Source organism: Rattus norvegicus, chromosome 1 (assembly GCF_036323735.1).
Source record: "Rattus norvegicus strain BN/NHsdMcwi chromosome 1, GRCr8, whole genome shotgun sequence".
NCBI lineage: Eukaryota > Metazoa > Chordata > Mammalia > Rodentia > Muridae > Rattus > Rattus norvegicus.
Window position 1 is genome coordinate 238,009,413 of NC_086019.1, and position 19,178 is coordinate 238,028,590.

The 19,178-nt window shown below is 39.1% G+C and overlaps 1 protein-coding gene across 2 annotated transcripts in view; it reads right to left on the minus strand.

Moving 5' to 3' along the window:
* Prkg1 (protein kinase cGMP-dependent 1) overlaps positions 1 to 19,178 on the minus strand; it is a 1,233,235-nt gene that overhangs the window by 190,463 nt on the left and 1,023,594 nt on the right. For both annotated transcript variants that reach the window (XM_063271952.1, NM_001105731.4), the window contains exons 6-7: positions 9,225 to 9,302; positions 3,960 to 4,054 (exon numbers count right to left, since the gene is read on the minus strand). In XM_063271952.1, the coding sequence (XP_063128022.1) occupies positions 3,960 to 4,054; positions 9,225 to 9,302 (173 nt within the window). The remainder of the gene's footprint in view (positions 1 to 3,959; positions 4,055 to 9,224; positions 9,303 to 19,178) is intronic.

Sequence of the window (19,178 nt, forward strand, 5' to 3'; positions counted from 1 at the left end):
AGAGTTATGGTGGAACAAGAAGCCAAAGTATGCAAATGAATTATCTCATGTTGATGAAATAATTCCAATTCAAATGTCGTTTTTTCGTACATAGGGAGGAACTTAATAAGAAGAAAGATATTTTGCTCTTTTTTGACTGGTATGCAGAAGCCATTATCACAGGCCAAAAAATTTAGTTAAACAATAGGGTATAATTTATACAAAGCAATCAATGTGACTATATAAGTTGACTCCAACTTCCCCAGCAACAATATGATATTGGAATGGATATTAATAATACAGCTTAAAAGGCTTCTATAGGCCCTAAAATTCTAATGCCACCAGTAAAATGGAACTAAGGGACACTAAGGCAGACTTTTATAGCAGTCAGGGTCTGAGTTCCAGGATCAGATTTTTTTTTTGCTCTGTGCTTAGTCAGTGCTTATATCAGACCATCTGGATTTTAAAAATAATACTCAAGGGTATACTTTTTTAATCTAAGTAAAAACATATCAGTATTTTAATGACCTAGTCAACATACTCAAAAGAATAAAACAAAAAATGCCTAGTACAAAAAAGTCTTATTTGTAAGCAAGCCACACATCTGAAATGGTATCTGAAGTATGTTCTGACTATAAAATTGTGTGTACAATCATGTGTTATGCAAACATTATTCAAAGAACATGTACTACACTGTTGCCCATAAGGCATCTTGGAATTATGACCACTTTTAAGTAACCTGGAAAATAATGAAACAAATCCAGTTAGTTTGCATTAGTTGGAATTTCTCATATGAAACATTGTGAAAATTTAAAGAAAGATAAAGAACATGGATTTGGGCTGAAAAATCATTATAGACCTGAGACACTAACATGTCAAACCATCTGAACAGGGGATAGCTGAGAACAGGCTACACAAGTGGCTTTATTCAACTGAAGGCTAATATGACATGAGTCACAGGCAGGATTCTTTAGAGAATTAGCTCTGATTCACAGAAACCACCTAATAGTAGATATCTGGGAATTTTTTCCATAAGTTATATTCACTTATAGACCAGGACAAGTTACCGAGATAACAGAGAGAGTTGATGGCAAAATACTGATAAATTTAAAAAAAAATCAAATGAATTCTAAATGATGGTACATAAGGTTCTGAGAAGGTGGGTGATTTAAGTAGTTAGAAGAAGTCAAGAATGCAAGTAATAAAATCTATAGCTGAGAGGTGAAGTTAAATGAAGATTAAAGGGACGATTTTATGAAGTAGCAAATATTTGATGACACTTAAGAAGATGCTTATTATAGGTGGGCAGAGAGGAAGACGGGCATTCCAGAGGTGGACAGGGAGGACAGAATATGTGCAAAATGTATTTTTGGTACCAAGAATATGCTAAAACTTAGCAACATGCCACCCCCCCCAAATGCGTGCTATTTCAGTAGCTCTTCTTTTTTTCACCAGAATTAGATAGAGGGAGCGCATAATATCTCATGGGTGTGGAAGCATCACCCGCCAATAAAAATCTTGATGGCCAATAAGCTGAGGAAGAATTAGAAGGTGGGACATCGAGCAAAGAGAGAAAGAGGAACTGTGGAAAGAGTCAAGCACACAGAGGGGCCGGGAGATGTTACCCATTCACAATTGTAACAAGTCGGACATATATAACTAAGGAGAGGTAACTAGTCGCGGGTGGCAGGCATTGAGTAGTGTAAATGGGTTGGTATAAGTTACAAGCTAGTGTGAACATGCCAAGGCGTTTTAAAATAAACAATAAACCCCTGCATCATTATTCAGGAACTAAAACACAAGTGGAAAAGCCCATAGTTATGGGGACTCCATGGGGCTCCACCCTCCCTAAGGAGATCTGGTCAAAGAGATCACCTAGTAGCTAAAGAAGGCAGAGAAATCAAATTGGAATTGAACAGGAAACCTCTTTGCTGCTGGTCGGCATACACAGGACTGCAGGGCACTATAAAAGTCACTGAGTAGGTAGAAACCTATCCGTAGTTTCATCCAGATACAGCCATGCCCGCTGCAGTATCAACCTGCCAGGTAAGATACTCCCACTAGGTCACTAGGTCAGTAATGGCCTGACTGTATGAGGAGTAGCCAATGGCTTTGCGGCTGTATTGGAGGCCCACTCTATGAGACTAATACACATCTGATACTGTAAACTTAGAGCCACAGGCTGGGAAGGTCTTGAGCCCAAGAAGGAAATATACTACTTTAACCATGGTGTTAAATTTCCTTCTAATTTTTTTTTTTTACTTATATACACAAGACTAGTGCTACTATCATCCTGGTGCAAAGAAGTTCCTTTTTGCATAGAGTAGCAATGTCTGGACTTGCTGATGGCAGAGGTGCTGAGAAAGAAACTATTGAGGACCCAGACCTAAATGGGATGTCAATATTGTCCCCCATCCAAGACGCTGGGAATATGGTGGAAGAGAAGGTGGAAAGAAAGATCTAGAGAATAGGAAAAGTTGCCATGAATCACTGCCACTCAGAGACTACTCAGCAACTGATTTCAAGAACACACGAACAACAGCTGCCTGTATAAGACAGTGCCTCTAACATTTCATCACGGATAGTGGGCGGGACTCCATGAGGTTCCACCCTTCCTAAAAAGCTATTGATTACATTGTAATCCATGGAATAGCTATTGGGAGAGACTAATTAGGAAGATAAGGTTTAGAAGAAATAAAAGAAGGCAATGAGGAACTGAAAATTATCACAATATATCACATATATATATACATATATAATGTATATATCATATATATAATACATATATATTATATATATATACTGTCAGAAATAAATATTTTCTTCAAAGGAGATCCTGAAAAGAATAAGGCTTGGTGCAGTTTTCATAATGTTGAACCTTTTAGGATGTTGCTTTCAACTGTTAAAGTCACCTTTACTGGACACCGGAATCCAGTGCCATGAAACTACAAAAAAAAAAAAAAAAAAAAAAACATCTTTTGATTCCCAATCCTGACTCATTTCCAGCATTGTAGTCATGATTTCAGTTGCAAATGACTAGAAAAGTTTCTAGGGTTTGTTTGTCTCCTTTATTTTGGTTTTACTTTGTTTTTCTCCATAAGGAACAACACTGTTTTACATAGGAGCAGATCAGCTTTGGGCCACTGAAATTAAGCAGTATCCTTCTATAGAGCCCTACATAGAACATTAAATGATCAAAGAAAAGGTAGATCAAGCCAGGAGTTTTGTGAGCTTCATTTTAGGAAGAAAATGCTTACTACATCCTACTGGTGGCCCATTGAGCATGCTTTCTTCCAGTGTTGATATTAAGAAAAATGTAATAGCAAATGCATGATCACCAGGTAAGGTGCAAATTAGCTCTGCAGACTTAAGGAGCACAAGGATGAAAAATGTTCTGGCTAAAACCATAAATTTATCTCAGAAGTTTACTCAGCCCCATAGCCTACATAAACAGATTACAAATCCAGCTGGAATTTGGTGAATACAACAGGCAATGTGCATATAGTATGAGCGTGGTCCCTATAATAAAGGGTACATTTCACTGAAAGCTCAACTTTGATTACATTCTATATAGAACCTGTGGTGGTTTGAATCTCCTTGGCCCATGAGAAGTGGCACTGGAGGAGGTGTAGCCTTGCTAGAGGAAGTGTGTCACTGTAGAGGAAGGCCTTTGATATATCTCCTTAAGTCTGGCCAGCGTGACACAGAGCCTTCTCCTGGTTGCCTGTGGAAGACCGTCTCCTCCTGTTTGCCTTCAGATTAAGATGTAGAACTCTCAGGTCCTCCAGCACCATGTCTGCTTGTATGCTGCCATGCTTCCCACCATGATGATAATGGATTGAACCTCTGAAATTGTAAGCCCACTCCCATTAAATATCTTCCTCTATAAGAGATGCCTTGGGCGTGGTGTCTCTTCCAACAATAAACACCTAACCTAGACAGTACTTAAACAAAGGAGTGTGCACATTCAGTCTACTTACCCCTGCAAGGCTTTCTCTCCAAACCAATCTCCCTTCCCTAAAGTTCTAAGAAAGACTGGGTCTTCACTTGGTGAGTCTTCTCGGGTAACGTTTACCTACAAAGAGAGATGAGCATCTAAGTGATTCTCAACCTATGAGTCGCATTGAGGGAGTCACACATTAGATAACGTATTAGGATTCATAACAGGTGCAAAATTACCACTATGCAATGATGTACTTTTATGGTGGGGGGGTGGGTCACCAGAACATGAGGAACTGTATTAAAGGGTTGCAGGATTAGAACAGTTGAGAAACACTACAGTTGATAACAGTTGGTCTAAATCAACTACATGCTTGCAAATTCTATGCTTTCCTAAGAATTTATCCTAAATATTTTATTTCAGGAAATCTTCACTGCTACTCCTGATTTTATTATCTGCACTGAGGCAACCAGCTTGATAAATTTATTGATGTATCTTGTCAATGATTTTCAAGGGTTTTTTTCTTGTTGTTTGAAGAAATATAACTACACCAAATAGTACCTTTTCATTCATTCACTTCTTCTTTGAGATATAGTAATGATAATAATACCACCTGTCATCCAGGAAATTTAAATAGTTAAAATTCACCTACCTGTAAAATACAATAAAGTAGAAGACTAATTTACTAAAACAAGCCAAGCACTTAAATATATTTAAAAACAACATGCTTTAGGCTTCTCAACTTAGACACAGGATGTCAGTGACCATAACTTTTATTAATAGTAAAAAGGTTTGTGCAAGGGGCAGGGGATTCAATTATTATTCTCCACTGATCCATTTGATTACTCCTCTGCACCATGTTTCAAACCACGAAAATTCGGTTTTAACTCTGCCAGTTAGCAATAAGCTATATCATGGAAAAACTGATTTGCATGTTGATGAGGCTCTTATAGGTGAAGAGGCTTCAGTGGGGAGTCTTGTTTAAAGCAGAAGTTACTGGTCCCACACTCTCAAAGGTTCTGATTCATTCACGTTAATATGAGCAGCTCAACTTCATTTCCTCCTATTACATAAATAGTATGCAGGTTAGCTATTCTCTAAATGAAGATGTAGCTCCCAGTTTTATTCTTATATGTTCTTAACTATATTACTAACAAAGTCTCTACAAATATTTTCTATACTTGTTTTCAGGCACCCATGACTAAGGGTTTCAGAAGGGTCAATGCTCACACAAGTAAAGAACAAGCTTATAAACTAAACACGCTTCGTTCTTTAGGTGTTGATTCTGAGCACAGACATCTAACATTCACTGTCCGTGAGTGAAAGTTCATATCGATAGTGCTGTCATTAGTGTTTAGCATTTTGAAGTCAATTGTGGTCTTGGAGAGTGGGGATTAGAGAGCATTTTCTTGGAACTAATGGAGGGAGAACATTTTTTTCAGATTATATTTGGTTAAGATGATATCCAATTATCCTTCTAGATCATTCTTCTATTGGATTGCCTTGCTGCAAACGTTGGTGGACATGTTTTTGAGAGAACTACATTTTTGTTTCTCTAGATTAAAGTATGGAGTTGATGGACTATATGGCAAACATTTATTAACTTTTTCAGAAGTAGCCAAATTGTTTTTCGGAATATTTTACCTTTGTGATCTTAGCCAATAATGTCTTTTTTTTTTTCGGAGCTGGGGACCGAACCCAGGGCCTTGCGGTTGCTAGGCAAGCGCTCTACCACTGAGCCAAATCCCCAACCCAGCCAATAATGTCTTAACATTCTACTTGCCCACACTTCACTAGAACTTGATAAATTAACATTTCCTCCTCACTTAGAAACTCTACTAAGCACGTAGTTCTGTCTTGGGCTTATTGCTAAGATTCGTATTTTTGCTCACTTTTAATGATATGTGTCAGGGAACTGGGTATGTATTGCGGGGATCCAGGGAAGTCCGTCATGTACGTGTGAGAGTAGGTGACTGAAAGCTAGAGTCATAGGATCCCTTAAAGCTGAAACTACCGAGAGCCGCCTGATGTAGGTACTGCGAACCAAGCTCAGGTCCTCTCCAGGCGCAGTACACTCTCTTCACAGTAGAGCTCTCTCCCTAGCCCCATATGGCTTTAATTCGAAATATAATAATCCTGTTCCATTTCCTAACATTTCATTACACAGAGATAAGCTTTTGATGATACACTGTTAGGGATGTTTGCAGAATCCTTTGATACTTCTTTGTCTGTTAAAATGCCATGTTCCCAGAGAGCTACTAAACCAACTAAAAGCCAGAATAAATTTACTTTCTTGGTTAGACATCGTTACAGTAATCACTGAGTCACAATTTTTTAGAAAATAACTGTAGATTTTCATTAAGAGGAAAAACAAGATTTTAAAAATGTACATTATGCCTCTCTTTTGTGTGCGTGCATTCAGTGGAAGAAGAAAATATAGTTTACATTTAGATAAATGAAGCTGAACAAGAGGAAATCCATTTCTTGCTCTCCGGTCTCTGTAGTGTGTCTCCTATCAGACATCATTTCCTTAAAAGGATAATTTCTCTTCATCACTGTGGTAGTTTGAGAATGAATGGCCCCTATAGGCTCATATGTTTGGATACCTGGTCCCTAATTGGTGGCACTGTTTAGTAAAGATTAGCAAGTGCACCATTGTTGAAGGAGATATTTCACTGGGGTCTAGGTCTAGCCTAGGGGTTTCAAAAGTCTTGAGCCATCCTCAGTGCCTTTGGTGTCTCTGCCTCTAAATTGACAGATGAATCTGAGCTCCCAGCTGTCCCTACTGTCATGTGTTTGCTCTGTGATCATGGACTCCAACCCTCTGAAACCATAAGCCCCAACTTTATTTTCTGTTTGCCTTGGTAACAGTGTTTTACCATAGCAATATATAGATAACTGAGACTAGTGGTAACAAAGAAAGTATCTTTACCAGGGCAGGTGTGAGGGCTCAGTGAGCAGAGGAACCTGATTACTTGAGTTCAATCCCCAGGATCCACACCATGGAAGGAGAGAACCAACCCGTAGCCCCTGCAAGTTGTCCTCTAACCTATACCTTACACACACACACACACACACACACACACACACACACACACACACACACACACACACATTAGATGAAAATGTATTTTTTTGGAAAGAAAAAGTATTTACCAGGGTTACTCTTTATACATTTTATAAATTCATGGAAGCAGAAGTTTATGTTGACTTACCTGTAACTAATAAGTGTTATAAAATTCTAATTTCATAGCATGTTTACATTAGAACCATAGCTTACTATTTGCTTTCCTGTTCCACACGGTGGAGAGCAGTGTAATTTTACTGTGTCATTATCGGAATTAGTATAATGAATGCTACAACTGTCAGATTTGTGCATCATAAAAACTAACATTGTATGAGCTGAGCAGGTAGGAAAAATTCTATAGGTGCTTTAGAGAAAAACTTGACTGGGTCAAAAGAATCTAACATAATATGACAATTTCTCAACTTGTAGGATTGCACTGAAATACTGCCAGAGTGATTGCCCCCTGGGGTACATCTCTGAGTGCTTCTAGTTATACGGGAACCAAGCTTGTAAAACAGTACCAACAACACACCTGTTTTCCACTAAAATGGGTTACGAAGCTCTATCTCCTTCAGGCAATGCTGGCAATTTGCAGTAAATGGGACAGTCATAAATGACTGCAGGGTGTCCTTCCTATCGGCTAAGTATAGCCACATTTTGGCAGCAAAGAATGAGCAATTTGGAAAGATAAAGCGAAGCTAGACTCCAGGATATAACGTCCTGTGATCCTCAAATGGCTTACAACCATGAGGATTTTATGTCCCTGATTCTTTAATTGGTGTTAGTTAACAAAGAAGACAGGAAGTAACAAAGTTCGCCTGTCTCTTATGTAATCCACAGCATGTTTGCATTTTCTTATCCCCTAACACTGGAAAATGCAAAAATGATTTTAACCATAACTGTGTTTGGACATTAAAATATTAAATTTTTATTTATTTTGTGTGTATGTATGCACATGTGTGTGAGTGTGCATGCATGTGTATGTATGTATGTGTGTATGTGTGTATGCACAAGCATGCATGTGCACACCCATGTAGGTAGACATGCATATGCCCTAGTTCCAATGTGTCCAAGTGGAGGTCTGAAGACAATTTGCAGAAGTTGATTCTCTCTTTTTACCATTTGGTTCCGGGTTATTGAACTCAGGTCTTGGGCCTGGTTATAAGCACCTTTTCCTATTCAACTCTTTTCACTGGTTCCCTTTACAAAACCAGTCCACAATGTATACTTCTATATCAGGCTTCCAGATGTTAACCTAATGAACAGATATGATTAAAAAAGACTGTGTATATTTTAGGATGGCACACAATTGCTATAAACATTGACACATGTGTAATCTTGGTTCAAAATTAATACACGAGAATTACCTAAAATCTAAGTTACTAAGATTTAGAGTCTTCTACACTTCCTGTTTACAACATCTCTGTAAGCCTTCTGGTGTGAGTTCTACAGCGCCCGAGTTGGGCATTTTGTGCAATGTTAAGGAATGAGTTCTTACAATAATGAAACAGGCAGGCAAGTCTTCTCTACTTGCCTTTCCCTCCCTATCGCTCACCAGCCTGATACACAGAGATACTGATAAGTTCACGTATTTGGCTAATGAGATCAGAAGATTGGTCTAACTAAATTTTCTTAACTTCATAGTTTAAAAGTAAGTATTGTAATAGATTCACATTGTTTAAAACATAAAATAATATATGAACACATAATCATTCATAACCATGGTCATAACTGTTTTTATCCCTCCTATACTTTTCCACTTTTAATAGCTTCTTAGCATTCAATTGACACTCTCCATGAAGCTACAGTTACAGCATACATACATTTACATCAGCATTGTCATGAGAACCTTCACTCATTGGCCTAGGAAAAGTAATTCATCTTTACTGAAGATTCCTATTGGGACCATAAATTCCAAGACCCTGATGTTTTATTTTTGGAAGGTTACTGCTATTAAAGACTAGATTGTATTGTGTTGTGTTGTGTTGTATTGTACTGTGTTGTGTTGTATTGTGTTGTGTTGTGTTGTATTGTATTGTATTTTGATGATGGACATCTTTCTGTTTATGCAGACTTCTCATAGCATCTAGTGTCATGGTCACTAATATTGAGATGCAAGGATAATCGCCTTCTTTTCTTGCATCTTCCTTTGGGAGAGCCATTTGCAGATGAAGAAGGGGCAACTCACACAGCAAAGACTGGATGCACACATTCCCACAATGCACTGCTTAAGCTTACCTTCCCTTTGCTGATGATGAAGAAGGTGTCTCCTCTTGCACCCTGCCTTATGATATATTCTCCATTTTCATAGTGAGTCTGAAAAATGGGAACAGGAACATAGAACAAAAACATTGAGAAAGAAATCGTGTAACAACAAGAACTGTTTTCAGGCACTAGGCTCTAGGGATACAATCGTGCTGGCTGAATTTGACCCACATTCAGAAAGTATCATGGTTCAGGAATGAATCACAGGCTATCAACACAGTAATGGCAAAGCTATTGCATCTGGAATATTCATTTTAAAAAAAAACCTGTGGTGGGTTTCATTTTTCTCAGTGATTATAATTATATTTATTTCAAGAGGTTGACAAAAATTATTTCTCCTGTCAACTAAGCGTGAAGCAAAAGAACACTGCTAATTAAGTTCATACCCAGATATTACTTTGTCACTTTTGTTTGCTATTAGTAGATTCATAATAGTGACCTTTTTAAAATAGAAATTACTGTGACATACAAAGGTCTTTACTTACATCCAGAGTAGCCTTTAGTGGGGGTTAGATGGCTCTAAATACTTTTTAAGGTACCATTTCATCCCTTAATATTCTTTCTTGAACAATTTTCATTTGGCCTCGTTAAGCAGAATGTTTTAATTTTGTGGCCAGAATTCTGGTCTAGGATCTGTCTAGGATAATAAACTAACAGATAGAGAAGGAAGTAAAGCTGGAAGACAATTATTATAATCAGTGAGTCAGCATCCTGAGGAGGGCCTTGACACTACGTCTATTCCCAGAGTGAAGATTACCATCCTGTAATGAACAAAATCAATTCTGTAAGGAGAGGTGGGAGAAAATGTATTGTTTGGTCAGGAGGCAAAATGAGTCCATGCCATCTGGCCTTATGTTCCTCTGCAGATTAACAAGGGAGCCATACATTGAGAAGGAAGGTATTACCTTACATCCTGCTTCATGGTAGACACACGATATCCATTACACTGGTGTCTATAATTTCTCCTTACATATCAATGTTATGTGTCCTAAAACTTATTCTAGTCTATCCTAAAGTTGCTTTCCACTAACACCTCCATTGAAAGATACTCTCTTATCTCTAAGCATCTAGAGCATTCACATGGTACCTAAGCCTATAGCGCTTACAAATTCTCAATTGTACATATTGCTTTTTCTAGTAACAAGTTTTTTAAGTAGCAAAGTCTTTCCATATTCCTTCTCCCTTTCTCCACTAATAGACACCACAAACAATCTGGTGTGTGTCTTTAAAAACTAGTTTCCTATGTTCACACATATGAATATATGTAAGCATGTATATGTCCACATATGCATACAAATAATTGTTTCTGCAGCAGGGGAGACAGATGGCTTAGTGGTTAAAAGTGCATATTGCTCTTGCAGATTTGATCTACGGCAGTCAGATCAGGCAGCTCTCAATCGACTTATAGCTAGCTTCAGGGTCACCTACGCCTCTGACTTCTGTAGACATCACACATACACACACACAAGCACACAGTGAAAAATAAAATAGTCTTAAATGTTTCTAAAGGAAATTAAGAATGAATGTGTGTGAACCAATTTTCTCCACTTAAGAGGATCCTCTTTTCGGTTCTCATCCCTTGGTGTTCTCTGTTGTTTCTCTAGTCAGGTAAATCATGGTCCTGCCTCTACTGTGGTGACAATGATAGGAAAATCTGATCCATTCGATGACTTAGTTTGGGAAGTCTGTTCAGATCTCACACCTTAACAATAGCCTTTAAATCAAATGTTATTAGTAATGATGGCTAAGACATCTCAGTGCCATTTATCGCAAAGTTCATCTTCTTTTACTCATCAACTAGCCAAAGATGGATTAAACCCCACCAAATAACAAGTGTCGGTATAATGTTATGTCAGAAATAAGCACAATGTTTGTCCAAAACCTCTAAAGAAGCGTCTTCGTTCTCAGAAGGCTTCTCTAAGTAGGAAGCTTCAGCTCCAAGTGAATGATTAGAACAAGGCCTCTGGATGTTTAAGCAGGAAAAAGCCAATCAGAATGTGAGAGTTCACAGCTTAGAAATCGTCATGTAAAGCCAATCAAAGTGTATCGGGGAGAAATTCAGAAGACAAGTACAAACTCTGAAGCATTCTTCCCCTACCTAAAATATTCTTCATGACTCTCCTTTTAAGACACATAGTTGCCAATGGGATCGATAGTTTTCATAGTTAAGTAATTTGTATCTCACATAAGTTTTAATAGATTCTACTCTCAATTAAGCAAAACATATCTCTGTTGATAGGACAATTGTTTCTTCTCACCAAGCAAACATTAGTCATAACATCAAGAAATAAACCAAACTAACTCATCACTACTGAAACTTGCAGACAGAAGATTCTTTGCTATGTATGGGTCCTGTCTTGAATATTCTGTGTTGACATGAGGTATTTGACTGCATCTCTGGAATCTTTTGGCTGGACCTTAGTCCCAGGCAAAACCTCTCCAGTCATAATCATCATGAATTGGAGGAACATTTGTCTTTGGTTGAAAATAGCCACTGTAAGTCTTTTGGGGTTAGGATCTCTTCATTTGAGTGAGTTTGGCAGGAGTGTGCAGACATAGTTGGGTTTTTTAAATTATATGAATCAGCTTCATGTCTTAGTATTTCATCTGAACTTCTATTAAAGTGGCTCCCACAATTGCCATATCTAGTATTTGACTTGTACTGAACATAAACTCATAAAACACAGGGATCCCAAGGAGCCTATGGGGTAGGGACCAAAGGTGTGCTAGGTTTGGCAAGATAATTCTGCAGTGTCACAGCATGAGGACGCTAATGACCGGGTTATCTCAAGATACTCAGTTACACTTGAGGGGAAATGAATAGACAGCCTGACAATCTGACACTATCTCTAATTGTCTGAATCAAATGCCAGAAAATTCAGTGTTTTATAAAGACCATTTTGTAGTTCTTCCTTTCGCAAATGTCAGATTGAACTTCAGAAATATATAGACCTAAGGGCAGAAAACAGCAATCAGACAGTTTCCTTTAAAAACATTTCCACTTTTGAAAGAATAAAAACTGAATTCCTTATCATGGCCTGTACTATTATTCTCAGTGGTCTGCTCAATGCTGCAAGTTCCAACCCCTTTCTTTGCCTACTTTGGCCTCAACCTTTATTTTTTTAATTTTTTATTAGATATATTTCTTTACTTACATTTCAAAGGTTATTCCACTTCCAAGTTTCCTGTCCATAAGCCCCTATTCCCTTCCCTCCCCCTCCCCCATACAGGTATTCCCCCTATACATCCCCCTTATTGTCTCCCCCCATATTCCCCTACACTGGGGGTTCAGTCTTGGCAAGACCAAGGACTTCCCCTTCCCCTGGTGTCCCAACAAGTCTATTCACTGCTACATATGCAGTTGGAGTCCTGGGTCAGAGACTATACATGGCCCCAACCTTTACAAAAGAAATTTAAAAAAAAATGAGATAACTTGAATTTTATATCCTATCATCTTAAGAAAATTTTATTGGTAATAAAAGTTATTACATTGCATTTTCTTGCTTTAATGATTTCACTTTGAAATGGTGCATATGAGGGGTTGAAGGATCAACCTTCTTTAGAAAGAAATATAATCAGCGTTTATATAAACAACACTGCCTATGTTTACTTCCCCCTCCCCAGCCCCTGCTGTCTTTTCTAATCCCTTCTAGCCTCTACCATATCTTTTCCTGAACTCTGATATAACACAATCTTATGTACTGATACTTCCTATTTCTCACAGGGAAATAACGTGTCTACAAGCTCATCTGTTTCCCAGCATCAAGCATTTCTTGAGTTCTTCAGAGCAGAGATCACACCATTTTCCACTGAGTCTTTCTAACACATTCAGAATTTATGATTCAAAGACAACAGTTGGTCCAGCAGTAGCTAGCCTCTTGGGCTGACTGAATCCTTACCCTGAATACCAGACAGAGGAGGAAAAAGTCTAAGCTAAAATTCCACAAATGCTTGGGTTTTCTTTGATGTTTAACTGAGCTCTTCTTGGATGACTCCATCCTCCTAATGGATTTTCAATCGCTTGTTTTTCATTTCACATACTTTGGAGAATGAACATCTCCGGGTAGCATCATGATTCAGAGGAGACATCTAGGAAGACCCACAAAACACTAGAAATCTCTAAGAGGAACAGGTCTTCACCGCCCATTCATTCCAAGACAGAATGAAATCATTTATAGAGTAGACAAGCATGCATTCTCCTGCATAATTAAACTATAACTCAAGCTTAACAACTTGATCTATAAAGACAATTAGCACCGGCAGGACTCGGAAAGAGTTTGTCTTGACAGCAAGTGAAATGTGTCTTGGGGAAGCAAACAAAGTATTGTCTGAGGGTTGCCATCTGAAAAATAAATACTGTTTGGATTTTCTACTAAAATAAATGTGAAGATGAAGAAAAGATTAATCTTCTCAGGAACTCTATCCCCTTCAAACTGGGTATAATTTACTCAATATTTTACTTATTTGAGAAATAAACAATTACATCTTTATTTGACAAAGCACCACTTAGCTTAAGGGTATCTTGAGTCACCGAGAACAATAAAGTCAGAAAAGCAGAGAAAATTTAAATTCCAGAGGTGGAGAATAAGCCTTTTAGACACTTTGACAATATGGTTCTTATGATGCAGGTGGTTTGATACTCTCTAGAATGTACTGACAGAAATACTGCTCAGAGTTGAGGTTACAGAATCAGGTATGAACCTGCATCATATTTTGATCCACAATATGGCACAGAACACTGGACTCTCTAGGGAAGTGTCATGAGTTAAGACCTGGGGAGCACACCATTAACCCTATGCTTCGGGAACTCAAGGCAAATGTATTACCATTTCTTGGCCAGCCTTAATTACATGGTGGATCTGGAGCCATCTTTAGTCTTTATCTCAAGAAAAGAAGCAAGAAATTAGAAGCAAGGTGTAGAGCCTGGAATCTCAGCACTTTGGAAGTTGAGGCAGGAAGAAGAGAAAAAGTTTGAGGATACTCTGGGCTACATAGAGAGATCCAGGCCGACCAGTGAGACACAGCAAGGCCTAGTCTAAAACAAAGCAAAAAGTGAAACAAAAGAGACAAAGGATTCTTCCAAGATATGAAATTACTGTATTTACGGGAACCAGTGCCAATATGTAATATTGAGCTGCTATCACTTTAACATAATCAGGACGGGCCCAGGCTGACACAGGATGCTTAACAGTTTAGGAATGAGCTTACATGGTGGATGAGTTTCTGGGAAGATTCTTCTTTAGTTTGAATAGAGATAGTCCATTGTTTTAACAACTATGCACACCATTGAAGAAATGCTCTATTGCGCTCTCTCTCTCTCTCTCTCTCTCTCTCTCTCTCTCTCTCTCTCTCTCTCCACTCCAGATTTTATCCCCCTCCCAGTCTACCCACTGACTGTTCCACATCTCATACCTCCCACTGCCCACCCCCTTCTCCACAGGATGTCCCCATACCGCCCCCCTCCCCCCGCCACCAGACCTCCCCACTCTCTGGGGCCTCCAGCCTCTTAGGTGCATCTTCTCTGACTGAACCCAGACCTGGCAGTCCTCTGCTCTATATATGTTGGGAGCCTCATCTCAGCTGGTGTATGCTGCCTGGTTGGTGGTCCAGTGTCTGAGAGATCTCGGGGGTCCAGGTTAATTGAGACTGCTGGTCCTCCTACATGGTGGCCATCCTCCTCAGCTTCTTACAATTACATGACCTGATGCTACTAACACACAACAGACAATTGGCTGACATTTCAGTTCATGAATTAGTCTCGAGGTTGAACAACTGAACATATACTAGGCATGTGTATACAACTGCTTCTTCTCCTACCAAGTTAAAGCTTAACATACAAAGTTTAACATACTAAGGACGTTAAAATTCAACAAGGAAAAGCTACCTTGGCAACCATCCTTAGGACCAGCCTTCCTTTCATTCTGGTTTTATTCAACTCCCAGAACCCACAGGCTATGCCACGGTGTCTCTGAATATATCCATGGCCTCAAAGAAAAAACAGGGTCCACGGCCGCAGAGAGCCCGTGGGCAGCCCGTGAGCAAACTTGAGCCTCGGGACCACAGGTAAGACTAACTTGTCTGCTGCAAGAAAGCTGCCTGGTGAAATCGGGACAAACAGAGGCAGAATTCCTCTAGGACCGGGCACGTCCTGTGTTTAACGGAAGTCCCACACCCGCGGATCCCGGCCCGCAGCAGCTCTCTGCTCCCAGACCCCGTGGGAAAGAGACCTCACCGCCTGGTCAGGTGGGCACTCCTGAGGCTGCATAAGCTCCCGGAAGGGGCGGCACAGGTCTTCCTGGTTGCTGCCGCCGCAGAGAGCCCGTGGGCAGCACCCCGAGAGCGAACTTGAGCCTTGGGACCACAGGTAAGACCAACTTTTCTGCTGCAAGAAAGCTGCCTGGTGAACTCAAGACACAGGCCCACAGGAACAGCTGAAGACCTGTAGAGAGGAAAAACTACACGCCCGAAAGCAGAAAACTCTGTCCCCATAACTGACTGAAAGAGAGAAAAACAGGTCTACAGCACTCCTGACACACAGGCTTATAGGACAGTCTAGCCACTGTCAGAAATGGCAGAACAAAGTAACACTAGAGATAATCTGATGGCGAGAGGCAAGCGCAGGAACCCAAGCAACAGAAACCAAGACTACATGCCATCATCGGAGCCCAATTCTCCCACCAAAGCAAACACGGAATATCCAAACACACCAGAAAAGCAAGATCTAGTTTCAAAATCATATTTGATCATGATGCTGGAGGACTTCAAGAAAGACATGAAGAACTCCCTTAGGGAAACACAGGAAAACATTAATAAACAAGTAGAAGCCTACAGAGAAGAATCGCAAAAATCCCTGAAAGAATCGCAGAAATCCCTGAAAGAATTCCAGGAAAACACAATCAAACAGTTGAAGGAATTAAAAATGGAAATAGAAGCAATCAAGAAAGAACACATGGAAACAACCCTGGATATAGAAAACCAAAAGAAGAGACAAGGAGCTGTAGATACAAGCTTCACCAACAGAATACAAGAGATGGAAGAGAGAATCTCAGGAGCAGAAGATTCCATAGAAATCATTGACTCAACTGTCAAAGATAATGTAAAGCAGAAAAAGCTACTGGTCCAAAACATACAGGAAATCCAGGACTCAATGAGAAGATCAAACCTAAGGATAATAGGTATAGAAGAGAGTGAAGACTCCCAGCTCAAAGGACCAGTAAATATCTTCAACAAAATCATAGAAGAAAACTTCCCTAACCTAAAAAAAGAGATACCCATAGACATACAAGAAGCCTACAGAACTCCAAATAGATTGGACCAGAAAAGAAACACCTCCCGTCACATAATTGTCAAAACACCAAACGCACAAAATAAAGAAAGAATATTAAAAGCAGTAAGGGAAAAAGGTCAAGTAACATATAAAGGCAGACCTATCAGAATCACACCAGACTTCTCGCCAGAAACTATGAAGGCCAGAAGATCCTGGACTGATGTCATACAGACCCTAAGAGAACACAAATGCCAGCCCAGGTTACTGTATCCAGCAAAACTCTCAATTAACATTGATGGAGAAACCAAGATATTTCATGATAAAACCAAATTTACACAATATCTTTCTACAAATCCAGCACTACAAAGGATAATAAATGGTAAAGCCCAACATAAGGAGGCAAGCTATACCCTAGAAGAAGCAAGAAACTAATCATCTTGGCAACAAAACAAAGAGAGTGAAAGCACACAAACATAACCTCACATCCAAATATGAATATAACGGGAAGCAATAATCACTATTCCTTAATATCTCTCAACATCAATGGCCTCAACTCCCCAATAAAAAGAAATAGATTAACAAACTGGATACGCAACGAGGACCCTGCATTCTGCTGCCTACAGGAAACACACCTCAGAGACAAAGACAGACACTACCTCAGAGTGAAAGGCTGGAAAACAAATTTCCAAGCAAATGGTCAGAAGAAGCAAGCTGGAGTAGCCATTCTAATATCAAATAAAATCAATTTTCAACTAAAAGTCATCAAAAAAGATAAGGAAGGACACTTCATATTCATCAAAGGAAAAATCCACCAAGATGAACTCTCAATCCTAAATATCTATGCCCCAAATACAAGGGCACCTACATACGTAAAAGAAACCTTACTAAAGCTCAAAACACACATTGCACCTCACACAATAATAGTGGGAGATTTCAACACCCCACTCTCATCAATGGACAGATCATGGAAACAGAAATTAAACAGTGATGTCGACAGACTAAGAGAAGTCATGAGCCAAATGGACTTAACGGATATTTATAGAACATTCTATCCTAAAGCAAAAGGATATACCTTCTTCTCAGCTCCTCATGGTACTTTCTCCAAAATTGACCATATAATTGGTCAAAAAACGGGCCTCAACAGGTACAGAAAGATAGAAATAATCCCATGCGTGCTATCGGACCACCACGGCCTAAAACTGGTCTTCAATAACAATAAGGGAAGAATGCCCACATATACTTGGCAATTGAACAATGCTCTACTCAATGATAACCTGGTCAAGGAAGAAATAAAGAAAGAAATTAAAAACTTTTTAGAATTTAATGAAAATGAAGATACAACATACTCAAACTTATGGGACACAATGAAAGCTGTGCTAAGAGGAAAACTCATAGCGCTGAGTGCCTGCAGAAAGAAACAGGAAAGAGCATATGTCAGCAGCTTGACAGCACACCTAAAAGCTCTAGAACAAAAAGAAGCAAATACACCCAGGAGGAGTAGAAGGCAGGAAATAATCAAACTCAGAGCTGAAATCAACCAAGTAGAAACAAAAAAGACCATAGAAAGAATCAACAGAACCAAAAGTTGGTTCTTTGAGAAAATCAACAATATAGATAAACCCTTAGCCAGACAACGAGAGGACACAGAGAGTGCGTCCAAATTAACAAAATCAGAAATGAAAAGGGAGACATAACTACAGATTCAGAGGAAATTCAAAAAATCATCAGATCTTACTATAAAAACCTATATTCAACAAAACTTGAAAATCTTCAGGAAATGGACATTTTCCTAGACAGATACCAGGTATCAAAGTTAAATCAGGAACAGATAAACCAGTTAAACAACCCCATAACTCCTAAGGAAATAGAAGCAGTCATTAAAGGTCTCCCAACCAAAAAGAGCCCAGGTCCAGATGGGTTTAGTGCAGAATTCTATCAAACCTTCATAGAAGACCTCATACCAATATTATCCAAACTATTCCACAAAATTGAAACAGATGGATCACTACCGAATACCTTCTATGAAGCCACAATTACTCTTATACCTAAACCACACAAAGACACAACAAAGAAAGAGAACTTCAGACCAATTTCCCTTATGAATATCGACGCAAAAATACTCAACAAAATCCTGGCAAACCGAATCCAAGAGCACATCAAAACAATCATCCACCATGATCAAGTAGGCTTCATCCCAGGCATGCAGGGATGGTTTAATATACGGAAAACCATCAACGTGATCCATTATATAAACAAACTGAAAGAACAGAACCACATGATCATTTCATTAGATGCTGAGAAAGCATTTGACAAAATTCAACACCCCTTCATGATAAAAGTCCTGGAAAGAATAGGAATTCAAGGCCCATACCTAAACATAGTAAAAGCCATGTACAGCAAACCAGTTGCAAACATTAAAGTAAATGGAGAGAATCTTGAAGCAATCCCACTAAAATCAGGGACTAGACAAGGCTGCCCACTCTCTCCCTACTTATTCAATATAGTTCTTGAAGTTCTACCCAGAGCAATCAGACAACAAAAGGAGATCAAGGGGATACAGATCGGAAAAGAAGAGGTCAAAATATCACTATTTGCAGATGATATGATAGTATATTTAAGTGATCCCAAAAGTTCCACCAGAGAACTACTAAAGCTGATAA